This window comes from Hyaena hyaena, unplaced genomic scaffold (genome assembly GCF_003009895.1).
Source record: "Hyaena hyaena isolate Hyena2069 unplaced genomic scaffold, ASM300989v1 scaffold_14, whole genome shotgun sequence".
Taxonomy (NCBI): Eukaryota; Metazoa; Chordata; class Mammalia; order Carnivora; family Hyaenidae; genus Hyaena; species Hyaena hyaena.
Window position 1 is genome coordinate 5,816,441 of NW_024080646.1, and position 27,597 is coordinate 5,844,037.

Consider the following 27,597-nt stretch of genomic DNA (forward strand, 5'->3'; position numbering starts at 1 on the left):
TACAAGATGTTAACAGGAGTAACTGTCAGCTTATGTGATAAGTATTCCAGTTAGTTAAAAACAAACAAATTTCATTGTCTGTAAGCACATAGTCCAGGTAAGTCTAGTGTCTTCTCTTTTAGAGTTGTACATTCTAATGGGAGAAATTATCAGCTTAGGCTTCATAAAGAAATCTAGGGTCTAGCAAATTTCAGGGTCTTAGGAGTTTTAGACTTTCTCTGTGTTCTATTGAGTTCATGTTTTAAAAACTTAAACTTTAAGAAAAATTACCTTTTTATTGTAGTGTATGTAACATAAAATTCACCCATTTAACTATTTTTTCAAAAAAATCTTTATTTTGAGAGAAAATGAGTACACATACACATGCACTAGCTGGAGTGAGGCAAAGGGAGAGGGAGAGAGAGAATCCTGAGCAGGCTCCATGCTCAGCACGGAGCCTGACGCAGAGCTCCATCTCACAACCATGAGATCATAACCTGAGCTGAAATCAAGAATTGGTGCTTAACTGACTGAGCCTCCCAGACACCCCCATTTTAATATTTTAAAAGCTTTTTTAAAAATGTTTATTTATTTTTGAGAGAGGCAGAGAGAGAGGAAGGCACGCAGAATCTGAAGCAGGCTCCAGGCCCTAAGCTGTCAGCACAGAGCCTGACGCAAGGCTCGAACCCACGGACTGTGAGATCATTACCTTAGCCCAAGTCTGTTGCTTAACCAACTGAGCCATCCAGGTATCCCATGATTCTTAACTGTCCAGAGCTTAGTTGCTTCTAGCACCTTCACACTGTTGTGCAAACATCTCCAAAACTTTCTCATCACAAACTAAATTTCTTTACACATTTTTAAAAATATAGTTTATTGTCAAGTTGGTTTCCATATACCACCCAGTGCTCATCCAACAAGTATAAAGTTCTTTACACATTGAACAACTCTCCATTCTCCTTTATCCCCAGCCCCCAGTAGCCACTATTCTACTTTCTGTCTCTATGAATTTGACTGTTCTGGTTACCTCACATAAGTGGAATCATACAGTATTTATCTTTTTGAGATTGGCTTATGTCTTAGTTGCCTTCAAAGTTCAGCCATGTTAGAGCATGTATCAGAATTTTGTTCCATTTTAAGGCTGAATAATATTCCATTGTGTGTATGTGTACCACAGTAAAAATATCCATTCATATATTGATAATACTTAGAATGCTTTACCGTTCACTGGTGAACAAATATATGTTGGAGTCATTGCTTTCCATTCTTTAGAGTTAATTTTTGTATATCGTGTAAGGTAGGGTCTATCTTCATTCTTTTGCATGTGAATATCCAGTGTTCCTAGCACCATTTGTTGAAAAAAAAATGTCCTTTTTCATTAAGTGGTCTTGCACCCTTGTCATCATTTGACCACATATGTGAGTCTTTATTTCTGGGCTGTCTATTGTATATCATTGAGCTATCTGTTTTTATGCCAGTACCACACTGGTTTGATTGCAGTATATTTGTAGTAGCCTTTGAAATCAGAAAATGTGACTCTTTCAACTTTGTGCTTTTCCAGGATTGTTTTGGCTATTTGGGATCACTTGAAATTTCCATATAAATTTTAAAATGGGTTTTTCCATGTGTGTGAAAAAAGACATTAGGACCTTGATAATGATTGCATTGAGTAAGTTTCCAGTACAGATATCTTTTGTGGGGTTTTCTTGCCTAGTGTTATGACTGGAACTTCTTGTACTGTGTTAAATAGTAGTTGTGAGACTGGGAATCCTTGTCTTACTCTTGATGATAGCAGGAAAGCTTTCAGTCTTTCACCATTGAGTCTGATATTGGCTGTGGGTTTTTTATGTATGTATGTATGTTGAGGAAGTTCTCTATTCCGTATTGACTGTATCCTGGAAGGGTATTGAATTTTGTCAAATACTTTTCAGTGTTAATTGAAATGATCACCTGAGTTTTCCTCTTAATTCCGTTAATATGATGAATTCTACTAATTGACTTTTATGTGGTGAACCACAATGGATAAATCCCACTTGATCATGGTATATAGTCTTTTTAATAGGGTGCTACGTTCAATTTGCTAGTATTTTCTTGAAGATTTTTGCATTGGTGTGTGCGTGTGTGTGTGTGTGTGTGTGTGTGTTGATATGGTTTTGATGCCAGAGTAATTCTGGCCTCATGGAATGAATCAGTGTTCCTTCTGTTTTTTGGAAGAGTTTGAGAAAGATTTCTTGGGCTTTTTTTCTTTGTTGGGACATTTTTTGATTATTGATGAATTCTCTTGTAGGTCTGTTCAGATTTTCTGTTTGAAGCAAGTTTTGGTAGTTTGTGTTTTTCTAGGAATTTGTCATTTCATCTAAGATATCTAATATATTGGTGTACAATTGTTTGTAGTTTTTTCTTTTAGTGCTTTTATCTGTAGAAGGTTGGTGATTGTGTCCCTACCTCATTTCTGATTTGTGTCTTCTGTTTTTTTCCCTTAGTCTACTAAATGATCTGTTGTCAATTTTGTTGATTTTTTTTTGAAGAACTAATTACTGGTTTTGTTAATTTCACTATTAATTTTCTATTCTTTATTTTGTTTATCTGCTACTCTAGTAAAGTTCTGGTCTTAGCTTACTCTTTTTTTCCTAGTTCCTTAGAAAGTCAGCTGGGCTACTGATTTGAGATCTCTCTCTCTCTCTCTCTCTCTCTCTCTCTTTTCCCCCTAAGTTTATTTATTTATTTTGAAAGAGTGAGCACAAATGGGGAAGGGGCAGAGAGAAGAAGAGACAGAATTCCAAGTGGAATTGGCACATAGCCTGATGTGGAACTTGAACTGGAACCACAAGATCATGACCTGAGCCACGATCAAGAGTCAGACGCTTAAAGGGTACCTGGGTGGCTCAGTTGGTTAAGCAACAAACCTCGGTTCAGGTTATGATCTCATGGTTCACGAGCCTGGAGCCTGCTTCTGGTTCTGTGTCTTCTCTCTCTCTCTCTCTCTCTCTCTCTCTCTCCCTCCCCACCTCCCCTGCTTGTGTTTTCTCTCTCTCTCTCCCTCTCAAATAAATAAAACATTAAAAAAAAAAAAAAGTCAGATGCTTAACTGTGCCACCCAGGTGCTCCCAAGAGATCTTTCTCTCTTTTTTTTTTTTGTTTTTTTAAGCAGGCATTTACAACTAAAATTTTTCTGAGTATTGATTTTGCTAAATCCTGTAAGTTTTGGTTGTGTGTTCATTTTTATTCATCTCAATGCATTTTCTCTAATCTCCCTTGTGATTTGTCCTTTGACTCATTGTTTTTTTTTTTAAGAGTATGTTATTTTAACCTCTTTGACATCAACTGTAGCAACTTCTTACTAGATACTGGAGGCAAGGGAAACAAAAGCAAAAGTGAACTAATGAGACTTCATCAAGATAAAAACCTTCTGCACAGGGAAGGAAACAGTCAACAAAACTAAAAGATAACCTTCAGAATGGGAGAAGTTATTTGCAAATGACATATCCAACAAAGGATAGTATGCAAAATCTATAATGAACTTATCAGGCTCAACACTCAAAAAGCAGATAATCCAGTTAAGAAACAGGCAGAAGACATGAATAGATATTTTTCCAAAGAAGACATCCAGATGGCTAATAGACACATGGAAAGATGCTCAACGTCACTCATCATCAAGGAAATAGAAATCATCACCAAGGAGATACCACCTCACACCTGTCAGAATGGCTCAAACTAACAACACAGGAAACAAAAGATACTGACAAGGATGTGGAGAAAGGGGAATCCTCTTACACTGTTCATAGGAATGTAAACTGATGTGTCCACTCTGGAAAACAGTATGGAGGTTTCTCAGAAAGTTAAAAATACAACTACCCTATGACCCAGCCATTACACTACTAGATATTTATCCAGAGGATACAAAAATACTGATTCAGAGGAATATATGCAGCCTAATGTTTATAGCAACCTTATCAACAGTAGCCAGATTGTGGGAAGAACCCATATTCCATCAACTGATGAATGGATAAAGATATCACACACACAGTGGAATATTATTCAGCCACCAAAATGAATGAAATCTTAGGGTGTCAGTCTGGCTCAGTCAGAAGAGCATGTGACTCTTGATCTCAAGGTCATGAATTCAAAGCCACAATTGGGGTGTAGAGATTATTTTTTTTTTTGAGATTATTTAAATAAATAAACTTTTTAAAAAGTGAAATTTGCCATTTTCAATAATCTGGATGGAGCTAGAATGTATTTATGCTAAGTGTAATAAGTCAGAGAAAAACACATGCCATATGTTGCATTCATATGTGGAATTTAAGAAACAAAACAAAAGAAGAAAAATAGCAAAACAGACAAGAAACAGACTCTTATCTACTGAGGGTTGTTGAATGGGAGGTGGGTGGAGTGATGGGGTATTAAGGAGGGCACTTGTGATGAGCACTGGGTGTTATATGTAAGTGATGAATCACTAAATTCTACTCCTGAAACTAATATTACACTATATATTAACTAACTGGAATTTAAATTAAGAAATTTAAAAAGAGTATATTATTTTCAACATACTTGTGACACTTCCAGTGTTTCTTATATTATTGATCTTATTTCATTCCATTGTGGCTGGAGAAGATACTTTGTATGATTTCAGTCTCTCTAAATTTATTAAGTTGTTTTTTTTGGCCTAACATATAGTTTGTTCTGGAGAATGTGTCATGTACAATGTGTATTCTGCTGTTGGTGGTAGAAGGAGCTTTGTACGTCTGTTACATCTAATTGATTTATGGTGTTGCTCATGTCTTGAATTTTCTCATTTATTTCATTTTTTACTACTTATATTTTGGAGCTGTGTTGTTAATGTATTGTTTATATTTGTTTTATTTTCTTGATTAGTTGAATGTTTTATCAATATTATCATCATGTCCTATCTTTCTTTGTCCCTTCTAACCATTTTACTTATAGTCTGTTTTGTCTGATGTTAGTATAGCCACTCCAGCTCTTTTTCCATGGAATATCTTTCATTCTTTTAATCTATTTATATCTGTGGATCTAAAATGAGTGTATACTGCATATAATTGGATCAGTTTTATTAATCTGTTCTTCAGATCTCTACCTTTTAATTAGTGACTAATTCATTTACATTTAAAGTGAATACTGTATGTAAAGACATATGCCATTGTTCCATTTTCTATATGTCTAATTTTTTCTTTCTGTTCCTCATCTCTTGCATTATTGCCCTCTTTTGTGTTTAATGGATTGTTTTATAGTGTACTGTTTTGGTTCCCTTTTTAATTCCTTTCCTGTATATTATCATTTTCTTACTGTGATTATCATGGGGATTACATTTAATATCCTAAACTGTTGAATTGATACAGTTTACTGACAGAAGCATACAAAAATTGTTCCTATACAGATCCATTTTATTCTATGTTGTTGTCACAAATTACATCTTTATATATTCTGTGCTCATTAACATAAATTTATGATTATTTTATGCATTTTAAGTCATATAGGGTAAAAAGATTTATAAAACAAAAAATATGCTGGCTCTTATATATCAGTGTTGTAACTTTTATTTATTTCTTCATAAAGCTTTGAGTTAGTGTCTAGTCTCCTTTCATTGTAACCTTAAAAACTCTTAACATTTCTTGCCAGACAGGTTTACTAACAGCAAATTCTCCTTTCTTTTATCTGGAGGATCTCTTAATTTCTCCTGTATTTTTGAAGATAATTTTGCTGGATGTAGAATTCTTGCTTGACTGTTGTTTTCTTTTAGCACTTTAAATGTCATTCCAATGCCTTCTGACCTTCAAAGTCTCTGCTTAGAAATAGGCTTTTGATCTTATTGAGGATTCCTAGTATATGATAAGTCATTTTTGTATTGTTTTCAAGATTCTTTGTCTTTTCAAAGTTTATTATAACATGTCATGGTGTGGATCTGAATTTTTCTTACTTGGAGTTCATTGAGCTTCTTGAGTGTATAGATTCATAGGTTTCATCACTTGGTTAGTTTGGAGCCATTATTTCTTTAAGTATTCTTTCTGCCCCTTTTTCTACTCCCTGGGACTTTCCTGATGTATATGTTGGTATGATTTATGGTGTCCCAGAAGTTCACTTTTTCATTCTGTTTTCTTTCTTTTCCACTACTTGATAATTTCTGTGGTCCTATCTTTAAGTTCACTGGTTCCACTGCCTACTCAAATCTGCTGTTGATCCCTTGTGCATTTTTAGTTTCAGCTATTGTACTTTTCAGTGCCAGAATTTCTGTTGGTTTCTTTTGTTTCCTTTTTGATATGTTTTATTTGTTAAGATATCATATTCCTTGTTTCCTTTAGGTTTTGCCCATGGTTTCCTTGAACTCTTTGAGCACATTTAAGGCAATTTATTTAGTCTTTGTTTAATACATCTAATATCTGGGCTTCTTCAAGGAGTTTTCTGTCATTTTCTTTATTCTCTGTGAATAGGCCATACTTTTTCTGTTTCTTTATATGCTTTGTAATTTTTTTCAAAAACTGGACATAATGAATATTACAATGTTATAACACTGGAAATCAGATATCTTCCCCTCCAACTTTGCTATTATTGTTTGTTGTGGGCTTCAGTTATCCATTTGTTTAGTGACTTTTCCAGACTACTTTTACAAAGTCTATATTCCTTGTCATGTGTCATCCCTGAATTCCCTTTTCTATTATTATCTCATTGGTCAGTCAGTTCCAGTTCCAGAATGCCAACATTTACTAGCTTCTTTCTTCACTAAACATTCCCTTGGTTTTCTTAAGTTTTTTCTTACCTAAAACTTAGATAAGTTTTTTCTTAGATTTCAGAGTTAAGAAAAAGTTGCTTCTGATAGGTTTTGCCTGCATAATGGTTATTTCAGTGGAAGGGTAGCTTCTTAGAGTTCCTTACTCTGCCATATATTTATGACATCAGCTGGAATCTTTTTTATGGAACATGATTCCTATATTCTCAGTTATTTATTGAAAAGTAAATTTTTACAAATAGACTACTGTATATATCAATGGTAATTCTGTAAAACTATCTTTATATTTATTCTTATTTATTCTGGTATGACTATATGGTATCCTATAAAGCCTAAATGTTTTACTTTAAAAGTAGAAGAAACATTACTTTCATAATTTTCCCAGGATTTCCTCTACTTATTCCTCAAAATTTAAACAGAATTTGTCTCATTTAAAAACTATTCTGAAATAGCATGTTACCCATATATACTTATTTATTAATGTTTATTTTGAGAGAGAGCACACGTAATCAGGCGACAGGGGCAGAGGAGGCGAGAGAGAGAATATTAAGTGGGTTCTACTCACTGTGGAGCCTGACACTGGGCTTGATCTCATGACTTTGAGATCATGACCTGAGCCAAAAGCAAGTCAGGCACTTAACTGAATCACCCAGGTGCCCCTAGTGTGTTTCTATGAAAAGACTAGATCTGTCTGAAACAGCATGAAAAAAAATCGCCAAACATGTTTTGCTTTCTTTTAAAATCGTTCTTATATGATAATTTTCAAGTAGGGTTTTTAGCATTAGACCAGATAAGTCTTTTTGTGTGGGGGTTGTCCTGAACTTTCTTGGATGTTTGGTGGTTCCCTGGTCTCTACCCACTAGATGCCAGAAACATACCTCCCCCAGTTATAAGAGCCAAAAATGTACTCAGTTATTGCCAGGAGGGCAAAGTTGTTTTAAAATGGAGAACCACTGTTTTAAAGTAAAATTTATGCCAAGACCATAATTGGCTTACATATTTTACAAGGAGACACAACTTTCCACCGCTTCATTTTACAAAATAGGTGGTTAGTAGTATTAGGAAGCTAGAATTGTCTAGTCAGGACTATAGTTCTTCTGGTCATTAAGAAAAACAATGGTGGAAAAGGTGTTTTCTCATTCATTGTTAGTGTTATAGCTTCTTTGGGTTAAATATGTTTCATTCCCAGATTCATCAGATATTTCACTGTATCTGCAATACACAACAATTGTTATTTCTTGCCTGGAATACCCAGATGATTCAAAAGAAAAAATATTCCTTTAAGTAAAAGAATAAGACCATGAAACCAGGTCAATTGTTTTTTGTTGCTCATCTTCATCCTTTTTAAAGAAGCATGAAATGATTGTATATAAAATAATTATTCAATATTTTGTTGATATTTGCATAATGTTTTATTAATACTACTTTATCTTTAAAAAACATTTTCTCTAAAATGTATTTTTAGGTGTATTCTCTGTACCCTATTCAAGAAGTTCCAAAATAAAATATTAGTAGTATCAGTTTCATATGTTATTTTCTCCCATATCATGAAGATTAAATATATAAGATTTAGTATACTTAATAAGTATATATGAGGGGCCTGGGTGGCTGTGTTGTTTAAGGGTCTGACTCTTGGTTTCAGTTCAGGTCATGATCTCATGCATCCTGGGTTCAAGCCCCATGTCAGGCTCTGTGCTGCTGGTATAGAGCCTGCTTGGGATTCTCTGCCTTGCCCCCTACTTGCATGTGCACGTGCTTTCTCTCTCTCTCAAAATAAATAAACAACAAAGTTTTTATGAGTCTTGCTCTCCATCAAATTTATAACTCTTGAAGATTCTGTGTTCATATTTTGTATCTCTACCCTTTTTTCCTTACAGCCATTTCACAAATATCTCATTGAGTCATCACTTAATGACTCAATTCAGGGAAGGTAGCTAGTCTGAAAGGAAAATTCAAAAGACATTGCTCTTTGTGACTTAGTCTTATACAGATATTGAGTTGGGGGAGGAGTGGATACTAACCATCTAAATTCTAGATGAATAAATATGTTTTAATACCAAATTGCTATATTTAGGACTACTAAGGGTAGTTACCTAAGTGTAGGTAACCTTGATTTCTAGTTTGTTATAGAGCAGATTAACAAAATATTTTATTTGAAATCAATCAGTTTTGAGTATAATTTATTATGCTGTGATTTCCGAAAAGTCTTTTCTATAATCCTGACTGCTTTTGCATATTTTATATTATGGTATATTCCAAAACAAACCTTCATACTTGTGATATTCAAATTAAACTTGAAAAATAGATGATAAATATGTGAGATAATTTTGTTTCATAGAATTGTAATGATCAGTATCAGTTGATTAATAATCCTAACAAAATTGATTGAAATAGGTTTCAACCCATTTGGAATTTGTGGTTTGCAGCTTATTTGTATGTAAGAAACTTAGTAGTTGGTATGGAATCATTGCTTCACTTTATTTTTATATTAAATTTGAAGTGAACTACTAATTTTGTTTCCATTTTTAGCTGTAGCACCAGTTGTACCTGATTTAAGTAGTGACATTGATACAAGTAATTTTGATGACTTGGAAGAAGATAAAGGAGATGAAGAAACATTCCCTATACCTAAAGCTTTTGTTGGCAATCAGTTACCTTTTGTAGGATTTACATATTATAGCAATCGTAGGTAAGTGTACTAAGCATTGATTTTAGGGGTAAGTACTAATTTTGTTGTAGTCTATTATTAGGGACATCTAAAAATCACTTTAAGGACATTTAATGGTATATGAAGAGATATCTTAGTATGTCAGTTTTCAGTGATGCATGATACTTGTATTATTCCGTATTTCATTTCCTTTAGACTCATCCATGATCAAGATATTTTGTTTCAGAAATTGTTTGCTGAGTGATATGTGTTAAAGTTACAGCAGTTAATAAGTTAAAAAATATTATACTGATATTTAATTAATCTTATTATCCAAAGAACTTTGGTTATATAATACATTTTGGAAGAACATGTATAACAAAACAATGCTTTACATAGAATAAGCACTCAGTTAATGTTAGCTATTATTAGTATGAGCTAATGTTAGCTTTAGTCTTCAGATGGGTTTGAGATGCAGAATAAACATTTAACATAATTTCAGTATGTTGAACATTCATTCATTCAAACAAACATGCTTGCCAACTTATTTTTTGGCAGGGAGGGAGACAAAGTTGAATAAGCATGCATGTAGCAAGATGATATAGTTAATACCTACTCTCTCTCTTTTTTAATTAATTAATTAATTAATTAATTTTTACAAATAGTTTATTGTCAAGTTGGTTTCCATATAACACCCACTGCTCGTCCCCACACGTGCCCTCCTCCATGCCCATCTCCCCTCCCCCCCCACACCCGTGAGTCCTCAGTTTGTTCTCAGCATTCAAGAGTCTCTCAAGGTTTGCCTCTCTCCCTTTTCCCCACCATTTCTCCCCTTCTTCTCCCCCATGGTCCTCCGTTAAGTTCCTCCCAATCCTCCTATATGTGCAAACTTGTATTTGTCCTTTTCTGCTGGACTTACACCTTCTCTTAGGATGCTCATGTACTAGCATGGAAATGGATATATTTTCAAGTGAAGCATTCTGTCACTTTAAGTCAAAACTTTTTTATAAGATTCTATTCAGGTCAAATTTAGAAAACAGGAAGGCGATTTAGCCTGCCTTATGAAATTTCTCCAATAATCCAACTGTAAGACAGTACTGAATACTTTTTGTTGCATCACCAATCTGGCAGGTGGTACTTGACTTTGACTCTTAGAAAAGTCCACTATTTTAATCCTTGTCCCACAATATTCATGAATATGATATTGTAGCTATTTTATATTGAAATACACAGAAGTTTCAAAGTGGTTTTTGCTAAAGAAGTCTCTTTTCATTCATTCTTTCTGTCTGTCTTTTTGTATTTTTATCAGTTATTCTCTGGCTTGGTTTCTGAAAGAGTTGAAATGTTGATATAAATAACCCCCAATGTTTTGGGATTTTATGTAGTTATATCAATCACTTTATTTAGGTTTAGCAGTGCAAAAGTAGTCTTTTGAATTAAGTAAACATTGTACATACTATTTGTAGTACATTGTCACATACTTGATTATGTTTCTGGTTTTTCCTGGCATCTATATGTTGCATATTCCAAACTAATTTCTAAGTTTCTCAAAAGTAGAAATTGTACTCTGTTCTTTAGTACCACCACCTTATTGAGTAATATAGTGTTATTTAGTAATTGTTAAACATGGTCAATGGTGTGATTGACCTTAAAGAATCAGCAAAATACTGATTAGCCTTGGTATAATATGTAAGTATAATTTTGAGTTACTGGCATGAAAGAAAACTTCTAAAATTCTTACTACTGAAATCCAAACACACTTTGAGTTACCAAGAATAGAGATCTTTATTGCTGAACTAGAGCTAAATGAAGAATGATTTTTTTAATAATCTAAAGGTTAAACTTCTAGCTACATTTGTAATAATCTAAAACCTCTCATAAAGAGCTACCTTAAATGACCAGATTTTATATGAAAGCAACAATATAATATGTAAAAGAACCTTGGGGGGAATAAAAGTAGAAGAATTAATGGATGTGTACAGTTGGTGTCCTTAATTTCCAGTGCTGCAGTTTGAGAAACTTACATTATTAATATTGCAGAGACTAAATACTAACTTCAATTTATATACCATATTAAAATTTAGAAGATATTTTAGAAAATGGTCTAATTTCCTAATTCACATTCCACTGGCATTGCTGTATGCTTTTATTTGCATCACATAATGTGGAATCTCACACTGAATTTCTGAGACACTCAGTAGTTAATGGAATGAAATTGTACTACATCTAGAATTTGTCATCTGTTACATGGGACCTTTTCTCTACAAACCTGCTACATAGTGCCTAAAAACTGTCTCCTGATTATTTGATTCTCTAGTTGATCTGAATAATTCTACAAGGAAAACATAAAAAGTGACATATTTTTCTGGGGTTTTTTTTAGAGCACTGTTAAAGGAACTTCTCTTCTATTTTCTACTACTAGTGAATATGTAGTACATTATCAGTTGCCCTAAAACGGCTATGAAGTATATGGTAGCTATCTGATATCTTTTTGAGAGTGTTCTACTGATTAACCAAGGTGATGACTATAGTGGTAGTGATGGTAGAAGTATTAATAGTGGTAGTTGTAGCGTGGTAGAGGAAGTAGCAGAAGCAGTAGCAGAGGCAGCAGTATTACCTTACTTTTATGTAACATTTGAGAGCTTAAAAGATCTTTTTTATATGATCTATTTATATGTGCTTAATAATCTCATAAGATATCTAAAGACTTCTAAAGATCACTACTGTCTTTTATTTTTAAGTTTTTTTTTTTTACATTTTTTTAAAAACATCCATTTTTGAGAGACAGGGACAGAGCATGAGCTGGTGAGGGCCAGAGAGAGAGAGGGAGACACAGAATCCGAATCAGCCTCCAGGCTATGAGCTGTCAGCACAGAGCCTGACCCTGGTTTCGAACTCATGGACTGGACTGCGAGATCCTGACCTGAGCCGAAGTTGGACGCTTAAGTGACTGAGCCACCCAGGCGCCCCAGATAACTACTGTCTTAATATGTAATCTAACTTTATAGTGAATTTAAAGAACCCTGCGAGATGACAAAGAATGACATCTGGCCATTTGTAGCAACGTGGATGGAACTTGAGGATGTTATGCCAAGTGAAATAAGTCAGGCAGAGAAGGACAGATATGTTTTCACTCATATGTGGAATAGGAGCAACTTAACAGAGGACGACCATGGCAGGGGGAAGGGGAAAAAATAGTTAAGGAGAGGGAGGGCAGCAAACCATAAGAGACTCTTAAATATGGAGAACAGGGGCACCTGGGTGGCTCAGTTGGTTAAGTGTCCAACTTTGGCTCAGGGCATGATCTCATGGTCCATGAGTTCAAGCCCCACATTGGGCTTTGTGCTGACAGTTCAGAGCCTGGAGCCTACTTCAGATTCTGTGTCTCTCTCTGCCCCTCCCCTGCCCATGCTCTGTCTCTGTCTCTCAAAAATAAATAAACGTTAAAAAAAATTCTTTTAAATACTGAGAACAAACTGAGGGTTGATGGGGTTGGGAGAGAGGAGAAAAGGGGTGATGGGCATGAAGGAGGGCACTTGTTGGGATGAGCACTGGGTGTTATATGGAAGCCAACTTGACAATAAACTATAAAATAAATAAAATTATCTGTTATTAAAAAAAAAAAAAAGAACCTGTAAGCCCTGGAGTCTCAAAGGACTAGCAGGATATCACCAGAACTTAGGTTATGTTATTTTAACTACTTTGGCAAAAACTCTTTTTTGCCCAGAAAAGCAGTATCATTCTTGGCTGAAAAATAATTTGGGGCAGAGAGAAAAGTTGTGTACATGTCTGTAGAAATCAACAATTCCTTCTCCCCAGTCCCTAATGCAAAAAGCTCTAAAAACTGAAAATACTTTAGTGATTTGTTTGGTGGCAAAAGCTGCCATAGCCAACTCTCACGGCCAAAAACCTAATCTGAACTAACTTGAGACTACTTACAGTTTTTATTTATCCTACTTGGTATGAATAGTCATACGTTTTGCTGCAGGGATAGTAAGGTATGTAATTAGAGAGTACTCCTCCTGACCTAACTAGGGGTTTTATTTAATGTATGTATCACTTTTGTACTATATAAAATAAAGACTTGTGAACTTGTACTCAATTTTTCAAAAACAGAGCAAGACAATACTGAACCAAAAAATAGGTATATAGTATATGTTACTGGTTATTGAATACTGAAGAGTTTTTTGTTTCTTTTAGTTCTAAAATTTCTTTTTCTCTCAGATACTTATCTTCAGCAAATCCTAATGATAACCGAAGTAGCCCCAATGTGGATAAAAGCTTGGTAGGTATTTTTTTATTTTTTAAAAAGTTATTTTGTGGACAGTATATTTTGTGTGCATGATATTAAGTAAACATGTATTGCTTTTGATTGTATAGTTAGTGAACTTAAATTTTGATAGCATTTTTTTTAACCTACTGTCTCCTTCCAACTTTATTTCTTGCCTGCATATCAAATGTGATATTTTATGTGGAGATAGTAAACTGTAAATTATTATATAGATTGACAGTGGCAGTCTTTCTCATTTTTGGAATTAGGAATTTATGGTAAATCAATGTATCAGTAAGCGTCTTGACAGGAAAACAGGTAACATAGACAAAAGATTTAACTAAAGAGAGTGTTGTGTATGTGATGAAATATACATAGCAAAGTTTACCATTTTAGCCATTTTTAAGTGTTTAGTTCTGTGGCAACAGGGGCACCTGGGTGTCTCAGTCGGTTAAGCATCTGGCTTCAGCTCAATTCACACTCTTAAGGTTTGTGGGTTTGAGGCCCATGTCAGGCTTTGTACTAACAGCTCAGAGCCTGGAGCCTGCTTCAGATTCTCGATCTCGATCTCTCTCTCTCTCTCTCTCTCTCTCTCTCTGCCTCTCCCCCACTTGCTTTCTGTCTCTCAAAAATAAATTTAAAAACATTTTAAAAAAATCACCTTCACATTGTTTTCTAACTACCACCATGTATCCTCAGAACTTTTCTTCATCCCAGATTAAAACTTTGTGCACATTAAACTCATTATTCCACTACTCCCAGCCCTGAGTAATCACTATTCTACTTTCTTTGTCTCTATGAATTTGACTATTCTAGATACCTCATGTAAGTGGAATCATACTACATTTGACTTATTGTGATTGGCTTATTTCATTTAGCCATGGTTTCTCCATGTTGTAAAACGTATCATAATTTGATTCCTTTTAAGGCTGAATATATTGTATTCTGTGTATATACCACATTTTGTTCGTTCATTAAAAGAGTTTAATGAAAGGACTGTTTACAGTGCCATGAGCAGGGTCAAGAGGAGCAACAAATAAAGGGTGCAAAAATATTCATTGATCAGCAATAGTGGGAAGCTATTGTCCCCTAGTTTGAAAGGACAAGGAGAGACCAATATTGTTACCATAGTTCAGAAAAGCCTAGCATCATCAAAGAGGAACATAGAATATAGAACACTGCTAGCACCACAGTAAGGCAATAAAACAGCAGGGAGAATGAATACTTTCATTATCCCACTTTCTGATATCCACCTGGTGTCTCCCATATATCAAAACGAACCCTGAAGTCACAGGACAATAAACCCAGGTAATGTAGTCTATAGACTTCAAGCCAAAGAATGGTAGAGGATGGATTTCATGGCTAGAAAAGAGAGAAAGCAAATGAGAGAATAACCAGTATAGTCAGCATCATCTAATTTGTCCACTGAAAATTATTGTTTTAAGTAATTATTAGAGACAGGAGTCCTTTTTGTTGTTCATATAGCTCATGTTTATGAGACAGAGGTTAAAAAATCTTAGATTTAAGAAGGTCCTTTAGAGTTGACCAGGACTTTTCTTGAAAATACTAAAAACAGGGGTGCCTGGGTGGCTCAGTCGGTTAAGCGTCTGGCTTCGGCTCAGGTCATGATCTCACGGTTTGTGGGTTCAAGCCCTGCGTTGGGCTCTTTGCTGACAGCCAGCTCAGAGCCTAGAGCCTGCTTCACATTATGTGTCTCCTTCTCTCTCTGGTTCTCCCATGCTCACGCTGTCTCTCTCTCTCTCAGAAATGAATAAAACATTAAAAAATTTAAAAAAAAAAAAAAAAGAAAATACTAAAAACAATTGGGGCACCTGGTTGGCTCAGTTACTAGAGCATGTGATCCTCGATTTCGGGGCCTTGAATTCAAGCCCCATATTCGGCATGGAGCTTACTTAAAAGAAATATATTAGAAATAATTACTTGGCCATCCTTGGAGCGTTTTTTGAACTCTGTGTATTGTGGCCTACATATTATTAACTGAGGTGGGTAATGTAAGTAGCAATCATATTTTAAAAGCTGATGTAATTCTCTTGCTTTTTAATATATTTACACTTAAATGTAAGAGAACAGGTGATGTAAGGGAAAGTGGAAAAAAGGAGAATAAGCTGTATGAGTACCTGTTAGTTGTTTTTGACCACCTATGTCTTTTACATTCCTATTCCTCTAGACCTATTCAAGTTATATAGTTAAAAATGGCTCAGAAATCTTTAAAATTAAAGAATCTTTGACCTAGGGAAGATGACAATAGGAGCTGCTGTAACCCAGCTCTTATTGTATACTTACCTTTGGGATTATTGGTACATCAAACTTCAGAACATATTTAGTAGAATCTTTTCTTTGAGTTGATCTTGTTCAATGGTGATTGCCCCGAAGTTTCTGTCAGTGGCTGCTGTTATCTTTTATCTTTTGCTCTGGTGAGATCACAGGGGAAGAGTAAAAATTTGATGCGCATACTGTTTCTGTTAACAGAGCTAAATACAAAAGTCAACTGATTTAATTTTCAACTCTTACTTGAAAGCCCTCCAGCAATGCTAACGAACAGCTTTGCAGTTGACAAATATAGTGAATAATTTTGATTCCTATCTTGTTTTTCTTTTTTACTGCAAGTGACAGATTAATCAGTTCCTCGTTCTTTGAATTTTTATAATTCTTTCATGTTCCCTTTATTTCCTTCTGTTTCATTCCCACCTCTGTAGATTTTATTTTCCATCCCTTTTGCAGGATCTTTTCCCCCTTCTCTCTCCTTCTTCTCTCCCTCCCCTTTGTTAAATGTTTCTCAAGATGATTCTGATCTTGGCTGTCTGCATTTTCTGTCTGTAATCTCGTGCGTGCATATGCAGGTTGCTCCTCTGAACTCCAGAGCTGTATCTGTCTCTCCTCTCTCTCTCTCTGATTGGATTTCTTTTCCTGTCATCTTCTCAGACACTTCATCCTATGCCAGAGCTAAATTCATCCTCTCTCTATCCCCTCCCAAGCAGCTCTTGTGTGTTCCCTTTTGTAATGGTACTGTGTTCCTTCCTTCTTTTTCTCTTTTCTTTCTTTCTTTCTTTCTTTCTTTCTTTCTTTCTTTCTTTCTTTCTTTCTTTCTTTCTTCTGTTGACATTTTTTTTCAGAATCCCACTTTTAAATTTTTTAGTTTATTTTTAAAAGTTTATTTTTGAGAGAGAGAGAGAGAATAAGTGGAGGAGGGGCAGAGAGAGAAGGGGACAGAGCATTCAAAGCAAGTTCTGTGCTGACAGCAGAGAGCCTAATGTGGACCTTGAACTCACATACCATGAGATCATGACCTGGGCCGGTCAGGTGCCCCATCCCACTTTGATTTTTAAAAAACTTGTATCATTGAAGTACAGTTGACATAAAATGATTCATTAGTTTCAGGTGTACAACATAGTGACTTGACAATTCTATACATTACTCAATGCTCACTATAATGAGTATAGTTACCAACTGTCATCATACATGTTACTATGTTATTGACTATTCCCTCTGCTGTACTTTTTCATTTCTTATTTCTAATCAGTTATTAGGTTATTAATTCTGCCTTCTGAGTGACAGTTATCCATTTCCTCCTCTTCATCCCTACAGCCTCTGCCTCATATCAAACCTATATTCTTTTTTGCCTAAACTGTCTCAAAAGCCTGTTAACTGGTTACCTTGATTAGAATTTCTCTTTCCTCTATTCTTTTCACCTTATTGTTACTGAAGTGGTATTTTTAAAATGCAGAAACTAAAAAAAAAAAGTAATAAGGATGCCTGGGTGGCTCCATCAGTTGGGCATCATCCAACTCTTGATTTTGGCTTAGGTCATGGCCCCAGGGTTGTGGGATGGAGCCCCACACTCAGCATGGAGTTGCTTGAGATTCTCTCTTCCTCTGACCTCTTCCCTGCTCGCATTCTCTCTCTGTCTCTAAAATAAAATGCAGATACAATGTTGTTTCCTTTTCTTAAATGCTTATAGGTTAAAGTCCCTAACTCCTGTTTTTGCATACAAGAATCATGGTCTCACTCACCTTTGCAGATTTTATGTGACTCATTTTTTTTCTTATGTTCTGGCCTCTGCCTGTATTTGATTTCTTCCCATTTCCAAAATATATCTTTTTTTTTTTTTTTTTACCTCTCTACTTTTGGACCCATTTATTCTGGCTAAAGTGCTTGCTTCTGCCACCTTTTCTACTTAGTAAATATCTCTCATTTTGTAGGTCTCATTTCAAACATTACATTTTCCTGGTGGAATTAGATGTGACCTCTTCCCTCCTTCAGAATATCTGATATATAACTATATCATCACTACGTTATATTGTAATATTTGTGTGTATGTCTTTGGATTATTATTGGTTCTTTTCACCCTTCTATTCATGCCCCTCTGCTTAGCTCTTAGCTTCAGAAGCACAGGGACCAAATCTTTTTAATTTTTTATATTACTAATGTCTACCACAGTGCCTGAGATATTTGTAGGTGTTGAAAAATGCTTGTTAAATTAATAAGATCAAAAGGAAAGGGGTAAGATTGAACCAAATAATTACTTCTTGAATAGGCATAGGACAACATAAACTTACTATTTTTAACTTCTCTATGAATATTCTTAGTAGGATGAGTTTTGTTTTGTTTTTGATTAAAGCAGGAAAATTTGCAAAAAACAATTTATAAGCTGGAGGAACAACTGCATAATGAAATGCAATTAAAAGATGAAATGGAGCAGAAGTGCAGGTGAGAATATACTTTGTATGTTTTTAACATTAAAAGTTATATAGCAACTACTTACTTTAAAACTTGCCTTCTGTAAAACACTTGAAAATTAATTGGAAATAAGATGGTTATATAAGGGTTACTGCTTATGTACATTCAATGAAGAATGTCTTGGCTAGAATTGGAAAGTAATATTTATGTTGGCATTAGTTATAGACATATTATCCTCAGAATATTTAAAGTGTATTTGCTCCTATAAGTCTTTATTAAAAAACTATAGTGCCAATTCACTTAGTGCCTGATTTATTACCTTTTTCTCCCATTTTAATTACCTGAGTGAAAGAGCAAGTTACTTTACATTAAATAAGGTGCTTTTTAAAATGTAAATGTTAAATATTAAAATCCACTAAATCTAATAAGAGCTTGTATATTTATGAAATATATAATGATCAAGATTATTTAAAATAACCTAGCACAATACTGAGTTACTTATTAACTACAAACAATAGCTTCATATTTTTTGTGGATACTATTGAATAAATGAAATAGAGAGGTAACATGGAGATTAAGTATTCAACAAATGGAATTGGGAAAACTGCCAGTTTTATGATTCGACCTAAGAGGAAACAAGTAGAACTCTTATTGTATACCATTACTGATAGATTAAATACATAAGTATATAATACAAACTTTTTTCAAAAAACCACTGTATGTAAGGAAATAACTGACCTCAGGATTTGGAAGGAATTTTTAAGTATAAAATATGGAAATACATAAATGTTGAGAAGTTTATACATCCAGAATTAATCTAATGGTAGTGGCAATGGAGGAGACCAATTTGAGGAAGAAATAGGAATGGCCAAAGTGGTCTGTAATGATAGGAAAATGTTAGAGAGGAATGAGGGTGGGAAGATCAACAGAATCTAGATCTTGGTGGACTTTGTTTTTGACAAGCTAAGAAATTTGGAATTTATCCTAAGATGATGGAAAAACATTGAAAGTTATAAAGCTTAGTTTAAAAAAAAACTGATCAAATTTGTTTTTTAAAATGAACCCTCTGGTTAGTTGGCAGCACGCACTTGACATTTATTCAACTAAATGGGAATGAAGGAGGAAGATGAGTCAAGGATGGTTCCTATGTCATGTCCTTTCTTAGGGACATTTACAGTAGAAACAAATTGGTATTATGGGTATGGGTGTGGGGCAGAGGGAATAACACTTTAGGCATGCTGAGTGAGCTATTGGATGAAATGTACATGTAAAACGTTGCATATGCAGATTTGAAGCCCAGAATTCTGTTCAGAGCCAAAGAAAACAAATTGTGATGGAGATAATACACTCTTAGTTTATCTCAACTTCTCACCCCAGTTGTTAAGTGGAATATTTACTGAGTTGTATATGCCACGTTTCCCTTCATTATTTAATCTTGTATAAAGGTTAAGTGGCTAATTTTTGTTTTTTAGCAAGTATTACATGAGGGAGTTCAGGGATCTTTAACCTGGAATCCATAGGGTCCCTCCCCCAAAGAGTCCATGGGTGAATTCAAGGTCCTTAAATTTGGATGAGAAAAAGTATTTTCCCTACTTCTAACTAAAATTCAACATTTCCTTCCACTAGGAACAAAAGCAGTAATCTACATCTATTAGCAATAGCTGTGAATTTTTTTTTATTACTGATACCACAGATATTTTCATATATTATAGTTATCTCTATCATTTGTGTGCATCACTACTTGGAAATTACTGCCACTAGATCTTGTGATTTGATATATTAATAAAGAAGCCACACATATTATGGAAACATACATTTTTAAAAATAAGACCCTATTTAATATTATTTTTGGCTTTTTTAATCCTTTTATTTTATGCTTTAAAATATATTATTCTGAGAAAAGCCCAAAGGCTTCACCAGACTGCCAGACAGGATCCACAGCACAAAAACGTTAAGACATCTTAGTTAAATGGAAAAGTAAAGAATGTGGTGTTGCACCCCTGAGCAATAAAAAGATAAACATATTTCTAATCTATATTGCTTTTGTTTTTACAGAACTTCAAAGATAAAACTAGACAAGATAATGAAAGAATTGGATGAAGAGGTACTTTTTGTTTCCTAATCAGAAGTTTCCCTTTTTGAGAGTTTTTCCCTCTTTCAGATTGTTTTATTTTCTAAGAAAATTGCATTTGAACTTTATAGGTTTAAAGATAGAACAGAGTCAAAAAACTATGATGAAAGTCTCACTTTGGAGCTGCACATTCAAGTGATACAGATTAGATATACTTTAGTTTCCTTTGTCTAGTTTTATTCTAGAACCATGTTGAAATTTTAGTACATAAATTTCATTCAGTCGTTCTTAACATTTGAAAAGCAAGAAAGGAGAAAGAATCAAATGGGATCCAGAGCTACATCAGAAAGAGACAGACAGATAGGAAAGAGGAAAGAATACAATTTAAAAAGGACTGACATTAACATAAATTTATGTGATCAAATAGGAATATATTGATTTTAGAATCATTCATGTTTTCCATGGTCACATAGCAAGAAGTTTTTATTAGCAGGGAAACATTTCATGTTTCAGATGTTTGTTTACAAATACATAATACATTGTCGTTCCTTTTGACAAGTTTATAAATATCTTTCTACTATGTGTATAGAGTACCCTTCAAAGAAATATACTTTATATGGCCTTCTTATTTATTACTTCCTTTGTTGTTTTTGTTTTTTGGGGGGGTGTTGGAGGACTTTTTTTCTTTTTTTTTTTTTTTTAGATATAATCTCTCTGATGGTTTTTGTGCTGTTTTACTTTACTCTTGAGGAATAGTATCTGTCAATTTTTTTTTCACGTGTAGCTTTGGATATGCAAATGTATGACATACATACACATGTTATACATATACGTATAATATTTTGCTAGATTGCCATTGGTCAGTGTGTAATTAGTACTATTTATTTAGTTCTATTTAAGAAATCCATTTTGCAGGGGTGCCTAGGTGGCTCACTTGGTTGAGCGTCTGACTTCGGCTCAGGTCATGATCTCACGGTTTGTGGGTTCGAACCCCGCATGGGGCTCAGTGCTGACAGCTAGCTCAGAGCCTGGCACCTGCTTCGGATTCTGTGTCTCCCTCTCTCTCTGACCTTTCCCTGCTCATGCTGTGTCTCTCTTTCTCTCTCTCAGAAATAAATAAAAACATTAAAAAATTTAAAAACCACTCTGTACACAGAGAATCAGCAAACCTATAGGAGAACTCAACTGCACCATCAGCCAACAAGATCTGTTTAACATTTGTAGAACCTTCCACTGACAAGAGCAAAATATACATTTTTTTTCAACCATTCAAGGAATAAATACCAACAGATACCATATCCTGAGCAAACTTCTACCAAAAAAAATTAAAATTATACAGAATGTGTTCTCTGACCAAAAAGTAATCAAACTAGAATGACTAATAGATACCAAGCAATTCTGCAAACATATGGAAACTAAACAACACAGTTGTAAATAATCCATAGGTCAAAGAGTATGTCTAAAGGGGAATGAAAGAATATATTGGAATGTTAATTATGTATCATACAGTTATGTTAGAGTAATGGCTCTTACAAAAAAAAAAATGAAATCTTGCCATTTACAACAACATAGATGGGCCCAGAGGGTTTTATGCTAAGTAAAATAAGGCAGACAGAGAAAGAAAGCTAGTATATAATTTCACTTATATATGGAATCTGGAAAACAAAACAGAAAAACAGACTCTTAAATACAGAGAACAAACTGATTATTGCTGGGGATATGGGTAAGATCAGTGAAGAGGATTAAGAGGTACAAACTTCTCCGGGGTGCCTGGGTAGCTTAGTCGGTTAAGTGTCCGACTTCGGCTCAGGTCATTATCTCATGGTTCATGGGTTCGAGCCCCGCATCAGGCTCTGTGCTGACAGCTAGCTCAGAGGCTGAAGCCTGTTTCAGATTCTGTGTCTCCCTCTCTCCCCGACCCTCCCCTGTTCATGTTGTCTCTCTCTCTCTCTCTCTCAGAAAGAAAGAAAACATTTTAAAAAACAAGTAAAAAAAAAAAGTTACAAACTTCTAGCTCTAAAATCTTGGAGGTGAAATGTATAGTATAGGAAATATAGTCAGTAATATTGTAATAACATTGTATGGTGACTGCACTTACATGGTGAGCACAGAGTAATGTGTAGAATTGTTGAATCCCTGTGCTGTATACCTGAAACTAATATAACATTGTGTGTCAGCCATACAATAAGAAAATAAATTATGGCTCTTCATCTTTAAAAAAATGTTTGAACAATGAAAATGAAAATAGAACATCAAAATTTGTGGGATGCAGCTAACATAGTGCTCTAAGGCAAATGTATACACTAAAGGCATACATTAGAAAAGATGAAAAATCTCAAATCAATCATCTAAGCGCCTACCTCAAGAACTTAGAAGAGCAAGGGGCACCTGAGTGCCTCAGTCGGTTAAGCGTCCGACTTCAGCTCAAGTCATGATCTCATGGTCCATGGGTTTGAGCCCCATGTCAGGCTTTGTGCTAACAGCTAGCTCAGAACCTGGAGCCTGTTTCAGATTCTGTGTCTTCCTCTCTCTCTGACCCCCACCCTGCTCACGCTGTCTCTGTCTCTGTCTCTGTCTCTGTCTCTGTCTCTCTCTCTCTCTCTCAGAAATAAATAATTAAAAAAAAAAAAAACCTTAGAAGAGCAAAATAAACCCAAAGGAAAGAGAAAGAGTAGAGATCAGTGGAATTAAAAACAGAAAAACAGTAGAGAAAATCAGTGAAAATAAAAACCCAGGTATTTGGGAAATTGACAGACTTTTAGCAAGATCGATAAAGGAAAACAAGGACACAAATGATCATATCATGAATAAAACAAGGCAAGCATGTCCCTACAGATACCAAAAGGATCATAAAGGAGTACCACAAATAATTCTAAACATGTAAGTATGAAATTTAGGTGGAATGGACTAATTCCTCCAAAAATAACAACTATCACAACTCACGCAGTGTAAAATAGATTAGTTGAATAGTCCTACATAACTGTTAAAATGAATTCATAATTTAAAAGGTTCCCAAAAAGTGATCTCCAGGACCAGGTGTTTTTACTAGAGAGTTCTACCAAGTGTTTTAAGAAGAATTAATACCAACTGTACACTGTCTCTTTCAGAAAATTTAAGGGATCACTCCCCAGTGAGTTTTATGAGTCTAGAATTACCCAGATGACAAAATCTAACAAAGTCAGTACTATGAAGAAAATCATAGATCAGTATCCCTCATTTACAGCCAACTGATTTTTTACAAAGGTGCAAAAGCAATTTAATGGAGGAAAGATAATCTTTTTTAACAAGTGGTGCTTCTTAGATATCCATAGACCATAGCAATAAGATATCCATAGACCAAGATATGAACCTCAACTTAGGTCTCACACTTTATGCAAAAATTAATTCAAAATGGGTCATATATTTAAAGGTAAACATAAAAATATAAAACTTTCCTGAAAAAAAGTGAAAACCCTTGGGACCTATAGCTTGGTGAAAAGTTCTTAAACATGATACCACAAACATGATCCAAATGAGGAAAAAATTCAACAAATTGTACTTCATCAGAATTAAAATGTTTGTTTTGTGAAAGACCATGATAAGATGAAATGACAAGAAATAAATGGGGGAAAAAATAGTTGCAAACTATGTATATCACAAAGGACTCTATCTAGAATATTAAAAAAAACTCTGAAGTTCAACAGTTGAATAAACAAATAATCCTATTTGAAAATTGGCAGAAGACATATAACTTTCATCAAAGTGGACGACAAACACATAAAGAGATGCTCAACATCATTAGCCATGAGGGAAATGCAAATTAAAACCTTCATGAGAAATCAGTTTATAATCATTAGAGCAAGTAAAATAAAAAATAGCATCAATACCAAAACTGGCAAGAATATAAACTGTTTCACTCATGCATTGCAAATGGGAATTTAAAATTGTACAGCCAATCTAGAAAGTACTTTAGCAGTTGCCTAAAATACTAAGCATACATCTACCAGGCGACCCAGCAATTGCACTATTAGGCATTTATCCTAGAAAAAATAAAAACTTATATCCCCCAAAAACCTGTATATTACTGTTCATAGTAGCCTTATTTGTAATGCCAAAATCTAGGAATGATCAAAATGTCCTACCATATAGGTGAATGGTTGAACCAGCTTTGATATATCTATACCATGGAGTACTATTCAGCAACAAAAAGGCATGAACTATTGATACAACAACTTGGATGAATCTTGTGAGCATTATATCGAGTGTAAAAAGCCACTCCAAAAAGGTCCATATTGTATGATTCCATTAATACAGTATCCTCAAAGAATGACAAAATTATACAGATGGGGAACCTATTACTGGTTGCCAGGAATGCGGGTGGTGGGAGAAGGGCAGCTTCTAAGCTCTAAATGGTGGCTGGCTGGAAGATCTTGTGCCAATGGAACAGTTCTGTATCCTTTTTTTTTTTTTTTTAAGTGTTTTATTTATTTCTGAGAGAAAGAGACAGTGTGAGCAGGGAAGGGTCAGAAAAGAAGGAGATACAGAATGCGAAACAGGCTCCAGGCTCCGAGCTGCTGTCAGCTCAGAGCCCAACACAGGGCTCAAACCCAGGAACTGTGAGATCATGACCTGAGCCGAAGTCTGACACTTAACCGATGGAGCGACTCAGGCGCTCTGGAACAGTTCTGTATCTTGATTGTGATGGTAGTTCCATGAATCTACACATGAGCTAAAATAACAGAACCATACATACTTTATACCATAAGTCAATTTCCTGATTTTGTTACTGTACTAATGTCACGTAAAATATATCAGGGGAAATTGAGTGGAAGAGTACAAGGAACCTCTCTCTGTGTATTATCTTTGCAACTTCCTTAAATCAAAATTTAAAAATAAAAAAAATAGTTAGAATGATAAAATCTTAGAATTGGGAAGATCATGGATGATCTCTGCAAATTTTACTATACCTAACAGCATCATCCTTAAAACATGAGTTTTGCTTAATGATAGGAAAGCCCAGAAAAACACTATAAAGGAGATTTTCCCAGTGCGGAGTCTTAAAAATAAAAAAAATTAAAATATGAAGCTTCAGAAGCAAGATATGGAAGTGGTAACTCAAAAAAGAAGATAAATTTTTAAGTTGTGAAAGTTTGGGAATTTTTTTAACCCTCCCCTCCCTTGTGGTTTTATTTTCTAAAATAAGTGTTTTCTTCATTACTTTTTAAATATGCATTGGTAGGTAGATACATAGAACATTGTAGAAAAGGTAAGTTGTTGGGACAAGAAGAGGATTAAAGGAGACACACAGGGACTAGGGAGCTTACTGCACACACTAGCATTTGGTACCATATGAGTTTTGCACCATTTAATTATCAAATGTATAAGTATTATCTTTCATATTTATAGCTTTAATTTAGGATAGTAAATAAACCAAAATACTGGTAATATAATGCAGTGTGGTCATCATAAACTAATAAAATAGCTTTCTGATAAGATTCATAGAGTTTTTATATTCATGGATTTAAAAATCTGAAAATTTTCTGTATCTAATTCAAATAAGGGGATTCTCTCAGTCTTCTTATAAAAGCAAGCTAATTCTGTTCTTAGAAAGTTGTCGTTAGCAGGTACTTTCTGATTTTGTACTAAAGAAATCCATCTTAAGTTTTTTTTTTTTAAGTTTATTTATTTATTTTGAGAGAGAGAAGAGGGAGGGAAGGTGGTAGAGAGAGAATCCCAAGCTGACAGCTCGGAGCCTGACACAAGGCTCAGTCTCCCAAACTGGGAGATGATGAGTCAGATACTTAACCGACTGAGCCACCCAGGCACCCCATTGTGTGTTTTATTTTTAAAAAAAACAGTATTCCTATAAATAAATAAAGAGTTTCATTGCAGTGGTGACTTTTATCATTATGTTTTCAGGGTAATCAAAGAAGAAACCTAGAATCTACAGTGTCTCAGATTGAGAAAGAGAAAATGTTGCTACAGCATAGAATTAATGAATACCAAAGAAAAGTAGAACAGGAAAATGAGAAGAGGAGAAATGTAGAAAATGAAGGTAAATTGTTTCTATTTTTGAAAAACACTGGAATTTCTGGCTAACTATCCTTGAGGTCTTTGTCATGAGGTGTCTTAAGGTTAGGGCAGGCCTATGATATACTTTTGAAGACACAGCCCTAAGACATCTCATGAGCTAATTACCCATGTTCCAAGATAAATGTATAACATGTTAAAGTCAGTAGTCCTGTTTTAGCTAAAAGAGTGATTTTCATCCTTGTATGCATATTGGAATCTCTTGGGAAGCTTTAAAGAATACTAATTTCATGTGTAAACTCTGGAAGTTCTGACTGAATTGATCTAGACATGTGGCCTGGGCCTTCATATTTTTTATAAGCTCTCTAGGCACTTTTTTCTTACAAGTAGGATTTGAGAACTATTAACTAAAATTTCATGTTTTTTTCATATTAGTGTTAAAAATATACTTAAAATATCTTTCAATACCCTTTGATTCAGTGATTTCATTTCTGGGAATTAATTTATGTATGCACTTGTGCACATGCACACTGATATAAACAAGGTATTCATTGTGGTATTATGTCTAAGATGTACCTTTAAGTGGAGAAAAAAAAAGAATTGTTTAAAATGAGAGTACTTGTCTATATATGCTTAAGTGTGTGTGTGTGTGTGTGTGTGTGTGTAGATGTGGAAAAAATATATTTTGTGTGTTTTTATGTATGAGGGTATGGATACATACACTGTCTTACAAAGCATATGCAAGAAATTAGTAGTAGTTGTTGCTTGGAATGAGAACCAGAAGGACTGGAAAACTATGGAGGGAAGAAAGCTTATTCTACACTAAGACCATTTGGTACCTTTTGAATTTTGAACTATTTTTTAGATATTTAGGTATTCAAATATTTATGCTACTCAAAATAAATAATACTAGAACTAGCTTTATTACACTTCTCTAATAGATTGACCCTATTGAAGTTAAATATTGAGGCACCTGCGTGGCTTAGTTGGTTGAATGTCCGACTTAGACTCAGGTCATGATCTCACGGTTCATGAGTTCGAGCCCTGTGTTGGGCTGAGTGTTGAGAGCTCAGAGCCTGAAGCCTGCTTCAGATTCTGTGTCTCCTTCTCTTAGCCCCTCCCCTGTTCATTCTCTGTTTCTCTTTCTCTCAAAAGTAAATGTTAAAAAAAAAAAAAGAAGA

The 27,597-nt window shown here is 34.6% G+C and overlaps 1 protein-coding gene across 2 annotated transcripts in view; it reads left to right on the top strand.

The window, feature by feature from the left end:
* Positions 1-27,597, top strand: part of ROCK1 (Rho associated coiled-coil containing protein kinase 1) — a 177,522-nt gene that overhangs the window by 84,489 nt on the left and 65,436 nt on the right. Inside the window, exons 10-14 of one of the 2 annotated variants that reach the window (XM_039217786.1) lie at positions 9,251-9,410; positions 13,593-13,653; positions 18,278-18,366; positions 20,392-20,440; positions 26,306-26,441. In XM_039217786.1, the coding sequence (XP_039073717.1) occupies positions 9,251-9,410; positions 13,593-13,653; positions 18,278-18,366; positions 20,392-20,440; positions 26,306-26,441 (495 nt within the window). The remainder of the gene's footprint in view (positions 1-9,250; positions 9,411-13,592; positions 13,654-18,277; positions 18,367-20,391; positions 20,441-26,305; positions 26,442-27,597) is intronic. The other variant, XM_039217790.1, reaches the window with a different exon arrangement.